We start from the raw sequence: 16,308 nt of genomic DNA, 5'->3' as shown, positions 1-16,308 counted from the left end.
ACATATAAACCGATGTGATGTACCCAACGAACATCAGTCTATAAAAATGTTAAATAAATACATTTTATGGGACTACAGGTTGATTGTCTGATATGATTCCTAGGGGATCAAGGTCTCCTAAATCAAGCTCCTATTCTCATGGAGGATCCAGCTCTATTTATCTTAATGGCCTAATTCTTAAAAGGTTACAATTGCATAGTAAGGGATATTTTCTTTCAGTAATAGTTACTCTGTTGAAGGCTTGTAAGAATGCTTGTGTTTGAGTTTAGTGTCTGTTTGAAGCACTCTGCAAGAAATGATCTGAATTGCTGTGGCAATCGGATATTTTCAATATTTTGACCTCCTTTCATAGAGATTTGTATTAAGGTTTGATCCCAAATTCTCTAAAGTTTCAGGTAACTGCTTTCTCCTGTTAAAAAGGGACAAGTCAGGGATTTAGTCGTTTTTTTTCTCCGAGGGATGTAATGTGTTTGACCTCCTTTTAGGTCCTTGGTTCCTCAGTGGGACATAAATTTGGCTTCTAGAGCTTTAATGGGCCCACTGTATAAACCTCTTAATAATGCTTTTCTGAAGTTTATATTGCTGAAGATGATTTTTCTGGTGGCCATTTGTTTAGCTAGAGGCATTTTTGAATTACAAGTCTTGTCTTGCAGAAAAAATTGTTTTCAGTGTCTCATAAACCAGTCCTTTATACCTCAACTGGTTTCTGTGTTCCACTTAAACCTAATGGTGTTCATGAGAGGAGTGCGTCATAATAAAAACAGATCACTCCAGTTATTGGATGTCCATTAAATTCCTAGGTATTAGCAATCTCTAATCCTTTTTTCAGAAATCTGTCAGATTGTTTTAGGACTTTGTAAAGGTGATGTGCCTTCTAAAGCTTTTTTGGCTAGATGGTATAAAAAAAATAAAAGCAATTTGTTCAGCTTATTTATTGAAAGGTCTGCAGCCCTTGGAGATCCTTAGGGCATAGGGCAAAGCTCAAATTTCTTTTTGGGTGGAGCTCCTGCTCTTGCACTGGAGGATATTTGTAAAGGTAGTCACTTGGTCTTCCTTACATCCTTTCACTAACCATTTCAGTCTGGATGTTCATGCAAAAGAGGATGGAGCCTTTGGAGGGCAACCCTAACTTTTTCTCTCCCAGATTAATTAGGCTGGGTTCTTCCCACACACTGGTGTTGCAGGATGAAGAGGAAGGAGAAATTTAGGCTTATCTGATAATTCCCATTCCCTGAATCCTGCTTCACCAGTCCAGGACCCTCTCAGGAAGCTGGACCTGCACAGTCTTTGAGTGGTATACCTCAGTTTACAGAAATTGATGTAACTGGAGATTTACTTTTTGCTTCCTCTTTTCTTCATCTTCATTTATTCAAGAAAAGTTTGGAAGGCTCATTTCTTTGGCGGATCCTTTGTTTAGTGTTTCAAATCATGTAAATGTTATTTAAGCATTTGAATCTGTTAGTTTTTTTTTTCCATTGCTTTGACCTATGACCTAAGAATACTAGGTTGTTGCTGGAGCTGCATCATAGTAACTACTAGTGATGATGTCACAGAAAAAGGTGTGTCCTGTTTCCATCGGAAATAACAGACATGTCTGGACTGGTGTAGCAAGATTTAAGGAAAGAAAATTATGAGGCAAGACTAAATTTCTCCTTGCAGGGGGCAATAATCAGAGTTATTTATGCTGATAAACCCATGCTTTCCTGCATAAAATCACAGGCTAATAATTGTACAGCCCAACCCCTGCCCCCCCGTGGGTAAAAGTACACACACTGGCCCAGCGTATGTACTTTACCTGTAGGCAAAAATGGGTGGAGTCAGGGTTGGAAATTACATTCAGAGATTGAACAATCTCTGCACATCATTTCCAGTGTGTACTTTTGCGCCTGCTTCAATTTAGGAGCCAAAGTATGTGAGTAATTTGTACCCTAGTTCTGTACACCACCAAACTTTCAAAAGGAAATTCTGCTTGCAGAACCCACAGGACTCCAACCTCTATGAGGACTTTCATTACTGACCTCTGAAATCCTACCTGCAGTTCCTGTTTTGACATTTTTCTAATTAAATTTTTTCCTCACAACAGCTTGTTGGAATCGGAAAGCACTTGCCCCATGTGTTCTGAAAGAGTAAATGCTGCGCAGCTGAAAAAAATAGCAGACTTCACACCTTACCTCAAAACAGAAGAAGTGGAACAATAACATCCTAGGTAGGGATTGAGGAATGTTCTTCCTTTTATATCATTTAATTTTTGTGTCAGAGACACATTTATAGGCATGATATGGTATACAGGATGTAGTGATGTGAATTTGAAGGTTTACAGACAAACAATTCTTGGGTACTGACCACTATGGTATAATGCACTGCCTCTAACATGCAAATTTTCTCTCATGCATATTCATTATGGATATCCTGAAAACCCGACTGGCTGGGGGGGGGTCCCCAGGACAGGGTTGGGAACTACTGGTATAATGTATGTGAATGTGTATGTGCCACTGGAAATTTTGTTTTTCTTGCAGCTCGGGCTCTTGTTTTTCATAGGGACCCGAAATTTTGGGTTAGTGCGCGCTAACATTTTAATGTTAGCGCGCACTAACCAGAAAACTGAATTTTTCCCAAAATTTTGGGAAAAATTCCTTCGGTTTTCTGGGTCCCCAAACCAGAACAAATTAGGCAATTTCGTTGAAATTGACTAATTTGTCCAAAATTACACATCTCAAATATATATATGTGTATATGTATATATGTGTATATATATGTGCATATATATATGTATGTATATATATATGTGTGTGTATATATTAGAAATGTGCAAAGCCCAACCTTTCAGTTCGGGCTTAGTTTTCGGCCCGCTGCGGGAAATTTCATTTTTCTCGCAGTTCAGGCTTTTGTTTTTCGTGGGGACCCGAAATTTCGGGTTAGCGTGCGCTAACTCCCATTAGTGCATGCTAATATTTTAATGTTAGCGCGCGCTAACCTGACAACCAAATTTTTCCCAAAATTTCGGGAAAAATTCTTTCGGTTTTTTGGGTCTCCGAACCAGGACAGATTAGGCAATTTCGTTGAAATGTCATTGAAATTGCCTAATTCGTCCAAAATGATTTCACATCCCTAAATAAGTGTGTGTGTGTATATATATTATATATATATAGTGCAATCAGAAAAGACAACACTTATTATTTAACAAATCCTCACCTTAATTAACTATATAATCATATATGAGGATACATCAAACAGATCCCATTCAATTTTTAACCTTTTTATTTCTTCATATTTTTCCACACCAATATTTATCAGAAAACATCCATATAGCAGAGTAACTTCTTGCTAAAACATACAGATCCACTCTAAAATTATTACAAACATAATTGTTTCTCAAAAGAGCCCACCACTCTGGAAATTGTCCTTATTTATCTTTCACACCCAATCAGGCTTAATCAAGTTGTATCATCCTTATTTTCTTTATCTTTCTGATTATGAATACATCTGTGAATATGGTACAGACGTGTTTCCAAAGGTTCAGACATCACAGAAATATTCACAGATGTATTCACAAACTTTTTCCGTAAGTTCACACACCCCAACATAAAGGCCTCGATGTTTCACCACCCAAACGGCTTCATCAGGGGGAATTTTAACATTAATTTTCATCTCATATCAAAAGGTTTTAATGAGTGTGTGTGTATGTATATATATATATATATATATATATATATATATATATATATATATAATGTGTGTGTGTGTGTGTGTTTGTATATATGTATATACATACACTCCAGGTGGAGTGGCATACAAGCACATATAGAATTTTCAATAAATTCTCTTTATTATATTTCAAAAGATATTAAAAAAAGACATTCATATAACATTTACCATTCATAAAACGTACAATTTATACTTGTGTAATTTGTGTATACTTATATCCTTTTCACAACAAGTTTTCAATGAAAACTAAACCCACTCATACTCATATGCACTCAAACACTCTTAATCCACTCATAAAAAACATTTCAAGTCAAAACATCCTATTACAGTAGAGCCCACCAAATCTAACCATGGTACACTTTGTTGCTCAATCTTTTCTGTACATCAATCCCTTAATCTTTCCACCAATTCCAACAGGGCCCTCTTTTCACCTCACAGCTTCCTCAGGGGAATTTGAAAACCGTTATTCACACACACTAATAGTCAATGTGATATTATCCCAAACATCTTAGGGACATTGTTTATACATTTGTTTCAAAGCCATATACTTCCAATGTTGTTATTCTCCCACTATTTGTTAAATATTCTGTCGTTTTGAAGATACACTACTGGTCCTTTTTGAAGCTCCAACTTCTCTTTATTGTAAATCAATTCACTTGTCTGCACTTATCATCACAGACCGCTATCTTCAAACCTCATATCGATTATCAAAAAAAGCATAGGGGTACATTTTAAAACATAGTGCGAGCGCGTACTTTTGTTCGCGCACCAGGCGCGAACAAAAGTACGCCGGATTTTATAAGATACGCACATAGCTGCACATATCTTATAAAATCCGGGGTCGGCGCGCGCAAGGGGGTGCACATTTGTGCAACTTGCGTGCGCCGAGCCCTGTGCGCGCTGCCCATCCCCTCCCACCGCCCCCCCCCTATCTAGACCCCCCCCTATCTTTATCTTAAAAGTTACTACTGCCTCCGGGCAGTAGTAACTTACGCACGCCGGTATCTCGGGGCACTCAGCCACGCCGCTGTCTCGGGGCACTCCGCCACGCCCCCGATTCAAAACCGCGCCCCCCCTGGCCACGCCCCGACCGCCCCTTTTTGCGCGTCCCGGGGCTCGGCGCGCGCAGGGGGGTTTTAAAAGGGTTACGCACGTACCTTATGCGCGTAACCCTTTTAAAATCCAGTCCATAATTTCTCTTCCTTCAATTCTGCTGCAGCGCCCGCCATTCAATTACCACCAGACTCCTTTCTTCTTATGACTGCTGCCGATATCCTCCGCATATCTCACAACTTCATTCTTCCATTGCTTATTATCCTCGGCAGTTTCTCCTCAAGATGCTCACTCCTTCAGCCCTCCATAGGAGGCTTGTGAACAAAATGAGAAGCTTCGGAGTGAGTGTCAAGGTGGTGGAGTGAAATACAAACTGGTTGACTGATAGGAGACCGTGTGTAATGGTTCTGAAGGAACTAAAAAATGACATTTCAGATCTATTAGTTAAAATTTGAAACCTGTCATTAAAATCATCAATTGTACCTGAAGACTAGAGGGTGGCCAATGTAACCCCAATATTTAAAAAAGGGCTCCAGGAACAATCCAGGAAACTATAGACCAGTGAGTGGAAACTATTCTAAAGATCAAAATCACAGAGCATTTAGAAAGACATTGTTTAATGGAACACAGTTTCACAAATCTGCTTCTTTTTTTTTTAAGGGGTTAATAAACGTGGATAAATGTGAGCCAGTAGATGTAGTGTATTTGTATTTTCCAAAGGCGTTTGACAAAGTCCCTCATGAGAGGCTTCTAAGGAAACTAAAAGTCAGGATAGGATAGGAGATGGTATCTTTTTGTGGATTTACAAACTGGTTAAAAGACAGGAAACAGAGAGTAAGATTAAATAGTCAATATTCTCAGTGGAAAAGGGTAAACAGTGGAGTACCTCAGGGATCTGTACTTGGACCAGTGCTTTTCAATATGGGCCGGATTTTAAAAGGGTTACACGCATAAGGTACGCGCGTAACCCTTTTAAAATCCCCCTGCGCAAAATAGGCTCGGCGGCGCGCACAAGCAGCCTGTGTCAGGGCCTGCTGTGCCGGTGCACGTAAGTTACTACTGCCCGGAGGCAGTAGTAACTTTTCTGATAAAGGTGGGGGGGGTCTAGATAGGGCCGGGAGGGTGGGTTAGGTAGGGGAAGGGAGGGGACGGTGCGGGGGGGTGGAAGGAAAGTTCCTTCTGAGGCCACTCCAATTTCGGAGCGGCCTCGGAGGGAACGGGTAGCGCGCGCAGGGCTCGGTGCGTGCAAGTTGCACAAATGTGCACCCCCTTGCGCATGCCGACCCCGGATTTTATAAGATACGTGCGGCTACGCACGTATCTTATAAAATCCAGCGTACTTTTGTTTGCGCCTGATGTGCGAACAAAAGTACGTGCACGCGCTCTCTTTTAAAATGTACCCCTATATTTATAAATGATCTGAAATGAATATGACAAGTGAGGTAATCAAATTTGCAGGTGATACAAAATTATTCAGAGTAGTTAAATCACAAGTGGATTGTGATAAATTGTAGGAGGACCTTGCAAGACTGGAAGATTGGGCATTCAAATGGCAACTGAAATGTAATGTGGACAAGTGAAAGGTGATGCATATAGGGAAAAATAATCCATGCTATAGCTATATTATTAACCCTTCTTCTCAAGCTACCACCCAGGAAAAAGATATAGGCGTCATAATGGATAATACGTTGAAATAGTCAGCTTAGTGTGCTGTCGCAGTCAACAAAGCAAACAGAATGTTGGGAATTTTTAGGAAGGGAATGGTGATTAAAGCAGAAAATGTCATAATGCTTCTGTGTCGCTCCATGGTGAGACCGCACCTTGAATACTGTGTACAATTCTGGTCGCCGCATCTCAAAAAAAGATATAATTGCGATGGAGAAGGTACAGAGAAGGGCGACCAAAATGATAAAGAGGATGGAACAGCTCTCCTATGAGGAAAGGCTAAAGAGGTTAGGGCTGTTCAGCTTGGAGAAGAGATGGCTGAGGGGGGGATATGATAGAGGTCTTTAAAATCATGAGAGGTCTAGAACAGGTAAATGTGAATTGGTTATTTACTCTTTCGGATAATAGAAGGACTAGGAGGCATTCCATGAAGTTAGCAAGTAACACATTTAAAACGAATCTGAAAAAATTATTTTTCACTCAAGACACAATTAAGCTCTGGAATTTGTTGCCAGAGGATGTGGTTAGTGCAGTTAGTGTAGCTGGGTTTAAAAAAGGTTTGGATAAGTTCATGGAGGAGAAGTCCATTAACTGCTATTAATCAAGTTGTCTTAGAGAATAGCCACTGATATTACTGGCATCAGTAGCATGGGATCTACTTAGTGTTTGGGTACTTGCTGGGTACTTGCAACCTGGATTGGCCACTGTTGGAAACAGGATGCTGGGCTTGATGGACCCTTGGTCTGATCCAGTATGGCAAGCTCTTATGTTCTTACTGTGAAGAGAGAGCCATGTTAAGTGGAGTGCCACAGGGATCGCTATTGCGACCGGTTCTATTCAATATCTTTGTGAGCGACATTGCGGAAGGGATAGAAGGTGAAGTTTGTCTATTTGCAGATGATACCAAGATCTGCAACAGAGTGGACACGCCTGAAGGAGTAGAGAGAATGAAAAGTGATTTACGAAGGCTTGAAAAGTGGTTGAAGATTTAACAGCTGGGATTCAATGACAAGAAGTGCAGAGTCATGCACCTGGGATGCAGTAATCCAAAAGAGTGGTAATTGGGGGGGGGGGGAGGTTGTTGTGCACAGACCAAGAACAGGATGTAGGGGTGATAGTTTCTAGAGAGTTTCTGATGATGGCAAAGTAATGTGACAAGGCAATAGCTAAAGCCAGAAGAATGCTGGGCTGCATAGAGAGGAATAACCTGTAAGAAAATGGAGGTGGTATTACATTCAGTTCTGGAGCCCTTATCTCAAAAGGGATAGAGACAGGATGGAGGCAGTCCAGAGAAGGGCTACCAATATGGTATGGGGTCAATATCAGAAAACCTATGAGAAGAGACTGAAGGATATGAATATGTATACCCTCCAAGAGAAGAGACGCAGGGGTGATATGATACAGACCTTCATAAATATGAAAAGTTTTAATGATGTGCAAACATCAAACCTTTTCCATTGGAAAGAAATCAGTAGAACTAGGGTTCACAAAATGAAACTCCAAGGAGGGCACCTCAGAACCAACATCAGAAAATATTACTTCACAGATAGGGTAGTGGATGCCTGGAATGCCCTTCCAGAGGAGGTGGTGAAAATCAAAACAGTGCAAGAATTTAAAAGGGCATGGGATAAATACTGTGGATCTCTAAAGGCTGGAAATGAAGAAAAGAGTGCATAGAGTAACCTGATGATGCGGCAGTTATTACCCTTAACCAATAAGTCTTGATACTGTTGATGCAACTACATCATTGCTCTCTGCTTCAACGGCGGGGGAAAAAGGGGAATTGGATTCGTTCAGCAACTGCAGGCCCCAACTTTTATGGTCTGGGGAAACAAGTATGGGGGCAACTTGCTGAATCAGTGGTTATTACCCTTAGCCAATAAGACTGATACTTAGATGCAACTCAAACACTGCTCTCTGCTTCAACAGCAAGGCATAATAGGGAATTAGCTTCAACAGCAATCAACAAGGGCTAATGTGGGAAACTGATAAGCACAGGGGTAACAGGGAATTGGATTCAAACAGCAACCAACGAGGGCCCTGTCTTTTATGGTCTGGATGTGAAATGACTCTAAGTGTAAACGATTATCTGCGCATTACGTTTTATCTGCGCAAATACGTTTTATGGTCTGGAAACAGATAACCATGGGGTAATCTACACAGCACACCACATACTACCATGGATGGACCATTTGGTCTAGTTCTGCTGTCATTTCTATGTTTCTTTATTAATTATTTGCCTGTAATCCTTCAATTTCATATCACTACATATTGTGCACTGTATCATGTGTGTGTATATATAATATTAACCCTTCTTTTCAAGCTTTGTAACTTGTTTTATGCAAGCATTTTCTTCAGCCAGAGTACAACCTCCACCACCTACCACCCCCAGCGGCTCCAGAACTCATACAAAGTTACAGTTCTCCACTTCTCCTATTAATGAACTTGCCCTTACTCCTCTTGAACACCTGTTGTAAGAGTTAGATGTGAAAACGTGACTAGAATGCTTGGAAAAGATGAGAGTATGTGTTTGTGCTAATTTAAACACTTATTCCTTGTTTACAGAATAATGACTGAGCCCAAGAGATTGGAGTTATAAAAATAAAAGGCCCTAGGATTCTTTTTTAAAATAAAGTCTTTGTCGTGTTCTGTGCTGGGATCATCTCTTTTGATAGTAGGGTCCCTTGTAAGATAATTTAATTGAAAACATTGGTTCTCACAGGACAAGCAGGATGGTAGTCCTCACAAATGGGTGACATCGAGGATGGAGCCCTGTACGGAAAACTTTTCTGTCAAAGTTTCAACAAGCTTTGACTGACACTGGCACACTGGGTGCACTGAGCATGCCCAGCCTGCAATTATCCCTGTGAGCCACAGGTGTCTCCCTCAGTCTTCTTTTTTCCGCTCTGCAGTCAGCATAGCGGTTGGAGCTCTGTGAGGATTTTTTAACTAATTACCTCATGGAAACACTTAACTTTTCACTTCAAAAAACACTTTTCCCTGCACAGGTCTCCCTCCGCGTACGTTTTTACGATGCTCGGTGAGTACTAATTCTTATTTTTCGGTCGGTTCCTGTCACTATCTTAAGGCTGTTAACTGACTGAAGCCTTCCCTTCCCCCATTTTTCAGTTAGCTTTAAACAGCTTGCGAGTATCTCTGTGACACTCTGCTTGCTTATGCTAGTGGGGTAGGGATTTTTTCCTTAACTTTAGGACCTCTGTAGCTTCAAGTCCTTCGTTCCCTGGTACCCTCACGCAGTCGATACCCTATCGCTACACCGGGACCCTCCTAAACCGCCCTGGGCTTTTATATGTCATCAGCGCCCCTCCCCCCACGGTGCCCTGATGCCTTTATCCATGTTTTTTGCTTTTCAGTGCTACCAGGCTTTTTCCTCCTACGCACTGTTTTTTTCCTTGGGCTTCCTCGGTGCCGTCCCTACCCGGATGCATGCCATTGACGCACACGCTGTTAGTCACTGCCATGCATACTCGGGTCGCCGCCACCGCTGCCCGAGACACTTTTTAACGATCCCAGGGTCACTTCATCGATGCCACCCCCCCTTTTGGGGATGCCATCGATGCCCCATCCTCCCCACCGATGTCCAGCCCTTTTCCATCGGTGGGCATCGGTGCCACATCGATTCGTCGGTGGGCATCAATGCCAGATGGTCCCCGTCGGTGGACATCGGTGCCGGATGGTCCCCATCGATGGACATCGGTGCCGGATGGCTTGTCCATCGATGGCATTGGTGCCGGATGGCCGTCCGTCGATGGCATCGGTGCCAGGTCCTTTTGCATCGATGGACACCGATGCCCAGGTGTTTCATCCATGGGCATCTATGTTAGAATGCATCCATCGAGGGCAGTCGATGCCAGGCTGCTCCCATCGGTGAAATTCGATGCCCAGGTGGGTCCCATCGGTGGGTATCCATGCCGGCTCGATTCCGTGGATGGGCGTTGATGCCAATGCCAGCCTTATGGCTGGCATCGATGCCCATGCCGATTCCAGGACTGGCGTTGATGCCGGGATGGAATTCATCGACTGGGAGATCCATGCCATCGATTCCATACGTGTCCATATCGATGCCACCGACACACGTGTCTGGGGCACCGATGCCATGTACACTTGGAAATCTGAGTCTGTCCAAATCGATACCGTCAACATCTGTGGCCCTATAGTTGATGCCCGTGGCCATGCCACAAACGGCATAAATGCCCGCCTCCATGCATCGATGCCCTCGACACCTCCGTTTTCCTTCGGTGTCCTTGACGCCCTATTGATTTGACTTCGACTCAGTCGATGCCGGTATCTTTTTCAATAACGGCAATGTTTTTCGATTATTCGATTCCACATCGTTTCAAAGATACCTATGCCACTGCTGTCAGTGCCCGTCACTGTCATCATTCTCCTGGCCAGTCATCGACGATGTTTCATACCCATTTTGATGATGTCCTCGAAGCCCCTTAGGTTGCCTTCAATATCGTCAATACCGACATAGCACCGCCACATAATACCCTCGCCTCCTCACATTGCTCCACGCTTTGGGTTCTTTTTTAAGCCCCGTATTAGCTTAAGAGACTCCATTGTGTCAGGAGCAGAGCAGGCGTGCTGACAGTTCGTCATCGATCACCTTCCAGGACGACGAGGGCTTCCATCTCGGCGCTGGGGAAAGACCGGGCCGAGCACCGTGGCACCCATCATCGCCGACATCGTGATCGTCCGCCGCTGACGCCATCCAGCACATCGGTGCCATCCTTCTCCAGGCTGGACAACGCTCGGGCAGAGCGACATCACCACTGCCATCAGCACTGTTCCTACAGTTTTGGCAGTCCTTGGTGATACAGAACTTCCGGATCCAGGTCCGACAGCTTCTGCATTGGCGTCACGACACATCGAGCCGCTGTGACGAGGGAAGGGAACATGAGTTCCGTTAGGGCTCCTCTGTTCCTGGCGTGCCCCACCGTCAAGTGGTGTGGGACTATGGCCATCTGTTACACTTAGCAGTCTAAACGCCACTCACGCCTGGCCTGTCTCCTCTGTACCTGTGCCACCATACCGGGTTTCAGAGCGAGATGGACGTTTACGTCCCCGGCCTTACCCTCGGGGTCAACAATCTTCACCGGCTCGTCTTGCGGCGATCCACGTCGGATGGTAAGTACCCGCTTCGGCGGCATTCCCATAGAGTTGTGTTCTCCCATTCGGACCGTGGTTCGAAAAGTTCTGGGTCATGTGCCTTTTAGAACTGTATTAGTGTCACATATCACTATGTTAGCTATGTTAGCCACAATATCAGGAGAACCCCTCTATCTTCTTGGGATTGCAGCAGGGCTTCTTCTCTTGTCAGTAACAAGTCCCTGTGCCGACCAATGCTCTGACTCTTGGTTCCCTCCCAACCAAGGTCTAGCTGCATTGGCTGATCTGCTAAACATGAGATTCAGCAACCATTGCCACATGTACAAGTCCACCTTGAGGCCTGGCCACAGGTCTCAGTGTCTCCTTGTACAGCATACAGAAATGCGGGTACCACTTACCGCTCACACACCTGCAGGAGCCTACATGATATCCTCCATTGGGACACCTCCTGGTCTCCCATCTGGTCAGATATCAGAGCGGCCACCCCACCTTGTACCAAAGTCCCGGTACACTCCCCCAGGCGCTACGAAGTGCAGAGGGGAGAAGGGAGGGGGGTTGGGGAGTTTTAATTGCACTATTCTTTCTTTTAACAGAAAATAGTTACTCTCCGCACATCCTGGACCTAAGAAAATCCAACTTTCTTTAGACGTCACAGGTACAATGGTATCTTTGGTTACCATCACTCCATACTGCAGTAAGTACATTATTTTAATGTTTCTATGTGCTTTATGGTGAGTCAACATTACAACCCCAAGCTCTGCCGCTGGCACCAGCTTCGGTAAGTGAACTGTCTCTTGCATCACTGTTGGTGAATGCTGTTTTCTCTGCGGAGTGTAACATCATTCACTTTCCTTGCATAGACTACTGCTAACCACTTTCAGTACATGCAAGGAGCTCTCACTTTTTTCAGGACTCACTATACATTTACTAACTGGGATTACTGTCACTGCCATAAATCCCTTCTGTAACACTTCTGGACACCACAGTCTTAAGACCCTCTTGTCCAGCATGCGCACAGACATTCTGATACATTGTTATATGTCCCTGCGCATATTTTCCATAACCTCAGCCTTTCAACTTTTCATGGTTGGGCTATGGGGTTTCTTCCCACTATGCATTTTTCTCATAATTCAAAACTGCTATGGGTTATATTCAGTGACATTCTATACTCAATGGACCTAAGTGGTTTCATTGCTTTCGTCCCTGATTCTTATCCCAGTTCGAACTAGGACCTAGTCTCCTTCGACTCATGCTCGCAATTCCTTAGGGTTATAAAGTTTCTCCTGAAAGCTGTCAACCCATTATGCATCTATTGCACTCCAGCATAGTTTCTCATAAACGTCCTGGACGTTGCACCCATGAGTTATGCCCTTATGCCTTCCAATACTGCTTTTGCAACAATTCTTTGTGCATACAGACAGACAGCATAGGGACAATGTGCTTTCCAACTCATAAGCACGCATTACCTCTTAGCTGCTCTGCTAGACAGCTGCGCAGCTCTACCCTTGGCCCTTGTTCACTTCATGCGTCCTTGGGCCACATATCTAAGAGATTTAATGAACGCTCTATCTGACCTTCTCCACGTAGGTTCTATCCTCTCGAATGGTCTCAATTACATGTGTACAGGGCAAATCTTTTAACGCTGAGTTTAACTAAACTTTCCTCTGCGTCTGCATCATTCCATACGATGCACAGGTTCTGCTCCCTACACATGTTTCCTATGCGTTCCCTTAGATGCCTTTTCTTCCATCAAAGGCCTCTTCAATATATCTCTTCTGCTGCCTCTCGTAGCCAGCATTCTTCTAATGTTGAACTGGGATGGGGTTCAGTATTCTTTTCCCCACTCCCTGACTGAGATCAGTATGCTTCCCATACTTCTCAATCCATCATATCAGTAACCTTTTATTCCCTCACCAGTCAGTCCCAAATCATAGACTTACTGATGTTCTTAGGTTCTGGTAGCGTCACAAAACCTTCTAAACATAAATCTTGCCGTTTAATATGGCAGGCTTTACCTCCTGACGCTAAAAAAAAAAAAAAAAAAGAGGTATTACCCCTTTTACTTTTCCACCATTTTTTCTTACTCCCTCGGATTCTGTTCTCCAGACATCCTCCACATAGATACACCTTTCTCTTAGGAGGTGTATCGTTTTGGGAGTTGGGTTCCCGTTTTCGGTAATCCTCTCTGAGTCGGCTTACCATGGATTATCCACTGATCAAGCCGCCTCTATTTCTCTAATCACGGAATGAACATATATATTCTCCTTATAAGTCTCATACATTCTACGTTTGAGCCTTTCCATTCCTCTCTTCCACAGTTTGGCAAGGGAACTTCTTTCCCTCTTAATGTCATTCCTGCCAGCAGGGTCCGTGAGTTATGCACTCTTTCCATACTCACCTGACTCCGTTCCTCTGCCACTGAGTAGTTCTACGCATTCAACTTTCTATCCTTTTCAGGTAGATGTTGTATCTCCTTTCCTCAGGAAATACTCTATTAATTTTTCCTAACCTCTCTCTCTCTCGCCCTAGGGAGAGACTGGGTTTTCCACATTCCTGGACAGTAATGCTGCGCTTACATTCTATCTACATTGCACTGCATTCCATGTGAATTCCACTTGACTCTTTCCTTCATGCAAGGGTCAAGCTGCTACTTCCAGTGGCCACACAGACCTAATCCTTCTGATTAAGTGGTCTATATTTCCTTTCCTACCAACAAGCAGACATTTCACTACAACACTGTGGTTATCCACATACTGTTGTGTCCGTCTTAGCCTTAACAGCTTCCCTTTGGTTACTGCTGCTTGTACTTTTTTATCAGGTTGCAGCCTGGAGTCCTCTCCATACCTTCGCAGCCTATTATTGCTTACATTTGACTAGCCGGCATGCTCCATGTTTGGCCAGTCCGCCTACTCTTACTTTTTTCAATTCACTACCCAACATCCTTCCACGAACCCATTATGGTGTTGCGGATGCCCTCCGTTCCCATTTCCACCTCAGTCGTTACGCCTTTGCGCATCTGCGGTGTATCTGGTGCATTCCCGGGCATCCTCAGCTCGGTACTCACCCATTTGTGAGGACTACCATCCTGCTTGTCCTGTGAGAAAGCAAATGTTGCTTACCTGATGTAACAGGTGTTCTCACAGGACAGCAGGATGTTAGTCCTCACGAAACCCGCCCGCCACCCCGCGGAGTTGGGTCTGTATACTTTTATTTTAGTTTCGCTTGCGCTTTTTAGCTATAAGACGAGACTGAGGGAGACACCTGTGGCTCACAGGGATAATTGCAGGCTGGGCATGCTCAGTGCACCCAGTGTGCCAGTGTCAGTCAAAGCTTGTTGAAACTTTGACAGAAAAGTTTTCCGTACAGGGCTCCATCCTCGATGTCACCCATTTGTGAGGACTAACATCCTGCTGTCCTGTGAGAACACCTGTTACATCAGGTAAGCAACATTTGCTTTATGGGTTTTGTTGATTTAATACTGATGTTATAATTTTTAAGATTAGGAAAGTATAAATATAAGGTTTAATGCTGAAACCAGGTCACTTAAACATTGCTTACAAAAAAGTGAATGAAGATGAATTTGAACAATCTGTTTTTCTGTCTAGGTTTGGTTTCCTATCTGAACTGCACTAAAGAAGTTCCTGCATCATTTTGTCAGTAATTGAGTATAACGGATACATCTTTAAAGAGTTGTGATGTTTCTTTACAAATATTCTGATATTCCCATTTATAAATTATCAAAAAGCAGATGATTTATTTAGAATTAAGCCTATTGTATTCATGTTTTATATAGTAATTGTAAATACTTCACATTTTAATAAAATTCATACATTTTCATATCAAAACATTCAAAAGTGTGTTTTTAACTATGTAACTTTGTTTCTGTATTTAATTTCTTTTGCTGAAAAAAATAATCAGTTTAGTAAATAAAACATAAAATGTTTAATTTGTTTAGTTGTAGGACTTTATAACAGTTTATGACTGGCAACCCACTGAGTCCAAGCTCCTCTACTACCATTTATCAATGGGGTACCGAGGGAAATGTACTTATTTCCTATCCCCACCTCAGCCTGCTACTCACCATAAAATATATTTTGCCACAAACACAGAATTATGAGACAGGAGAACTTAATGAGATTTTCAATGTAACAGCTTACTGCCAAAGGATAATACCTTTAGTTTATAAAGTTCAGAATACATTCTCTTAGATTTTGTGTCACTGCTAATAGAATTAACTACATACATATTATTTGCAGAAGATAAAGGCTGCAGTTAAACCAGAAGCAGTGGAAAGGTATCACACCTCTGCCCAGTTCTCTGTCAACAAGCAGAACTGAATTAGCCATGACACATGGCTGATGTCGTCCGATGGCACTGAACAGAACCATCTTTCTGAGCCCAATAGAGTTTTTACTTTATAGAGTACGAGCAGGAGTTCCCATGCATGTGCTGCCTTGTGAGCCCCTCAGTCCTTTTTTATCTGAGCTTCTGCACAGATGTGTACTCTTTTTTTTCTGCATTTTGAGTTGTTTACTCTTGTTTTCTTTTTCTATTGCAGCTCCAGATATCCCTCAAACAGCACTCTCTATGTTACTAAAAAAAGAAAAAGTATATGCTGAATTAATGTTTTTGTTTCCTTTAGGATCCAAGAGGGCTGTGCTCAGTGGCCAAAGGTTCTTCTCCCAGAGTGGGACTTCCTCAGTCCCCTCCATATCGAGTCAAGCAGGAATTCTTCGAGCAGGGCTTCCCCTA

General features: G+C 43.0%; 1 protein-coding gene across 3 annotated transcripts in view; it reads left to right on the top strand.

Moving 5' to 3' along the window:
• WDR19 (WD repeat domain 19) overlaps positions 1 to 15,396 on the top strand; it is a 410,737-nt gene extending 395,341 nt beyond the window's left edge. For all 3 annotated transcript variants that reach the window (XM_029589326.1, XM_029589343.1, XM_029589335.1), the window contains exons 36-37: positions 2,084 to 2,206; positions 15,162 to 15,396. In XM_029589326.1, the coding sequence (XP_029445186.1) occupies positions 2,084 to 2,198 (115 nt within the window). In that variant the 3' untranslated portion in view covers positions 2,199 to 2,206; positions 15,162 to 15,396. The remainder of the gene's footprint in view (positions 1 to 2,083; positions 2,207 to 15,161) is intronic.
• The last annotated feature ends 912 nt before the right edge of the window (positions 15,397 to 16,308 follow it).

The sequence above is a fragment of the Rhinatrema bivittatum genome, chromosome 1 (genome assembly GCF_901001135.1).
Source record: "Rhinatrema bivittatum chromosome 1, aRhiBiv1.1, whole genome shotgun sequence".
NCBI classification, from domain to species: Eukaryota; Metazoa; Chordata; class Amphibia; order Gymnophiona; family Rhinatrematidae; genus Rhinatrema; species Rhinatrema bivittatum.
The sequence above is the reverse complement of the archived record's forward strand: the minus strand, read 5'-3'. Positions and strand labels throughout refer to the sequence as shown.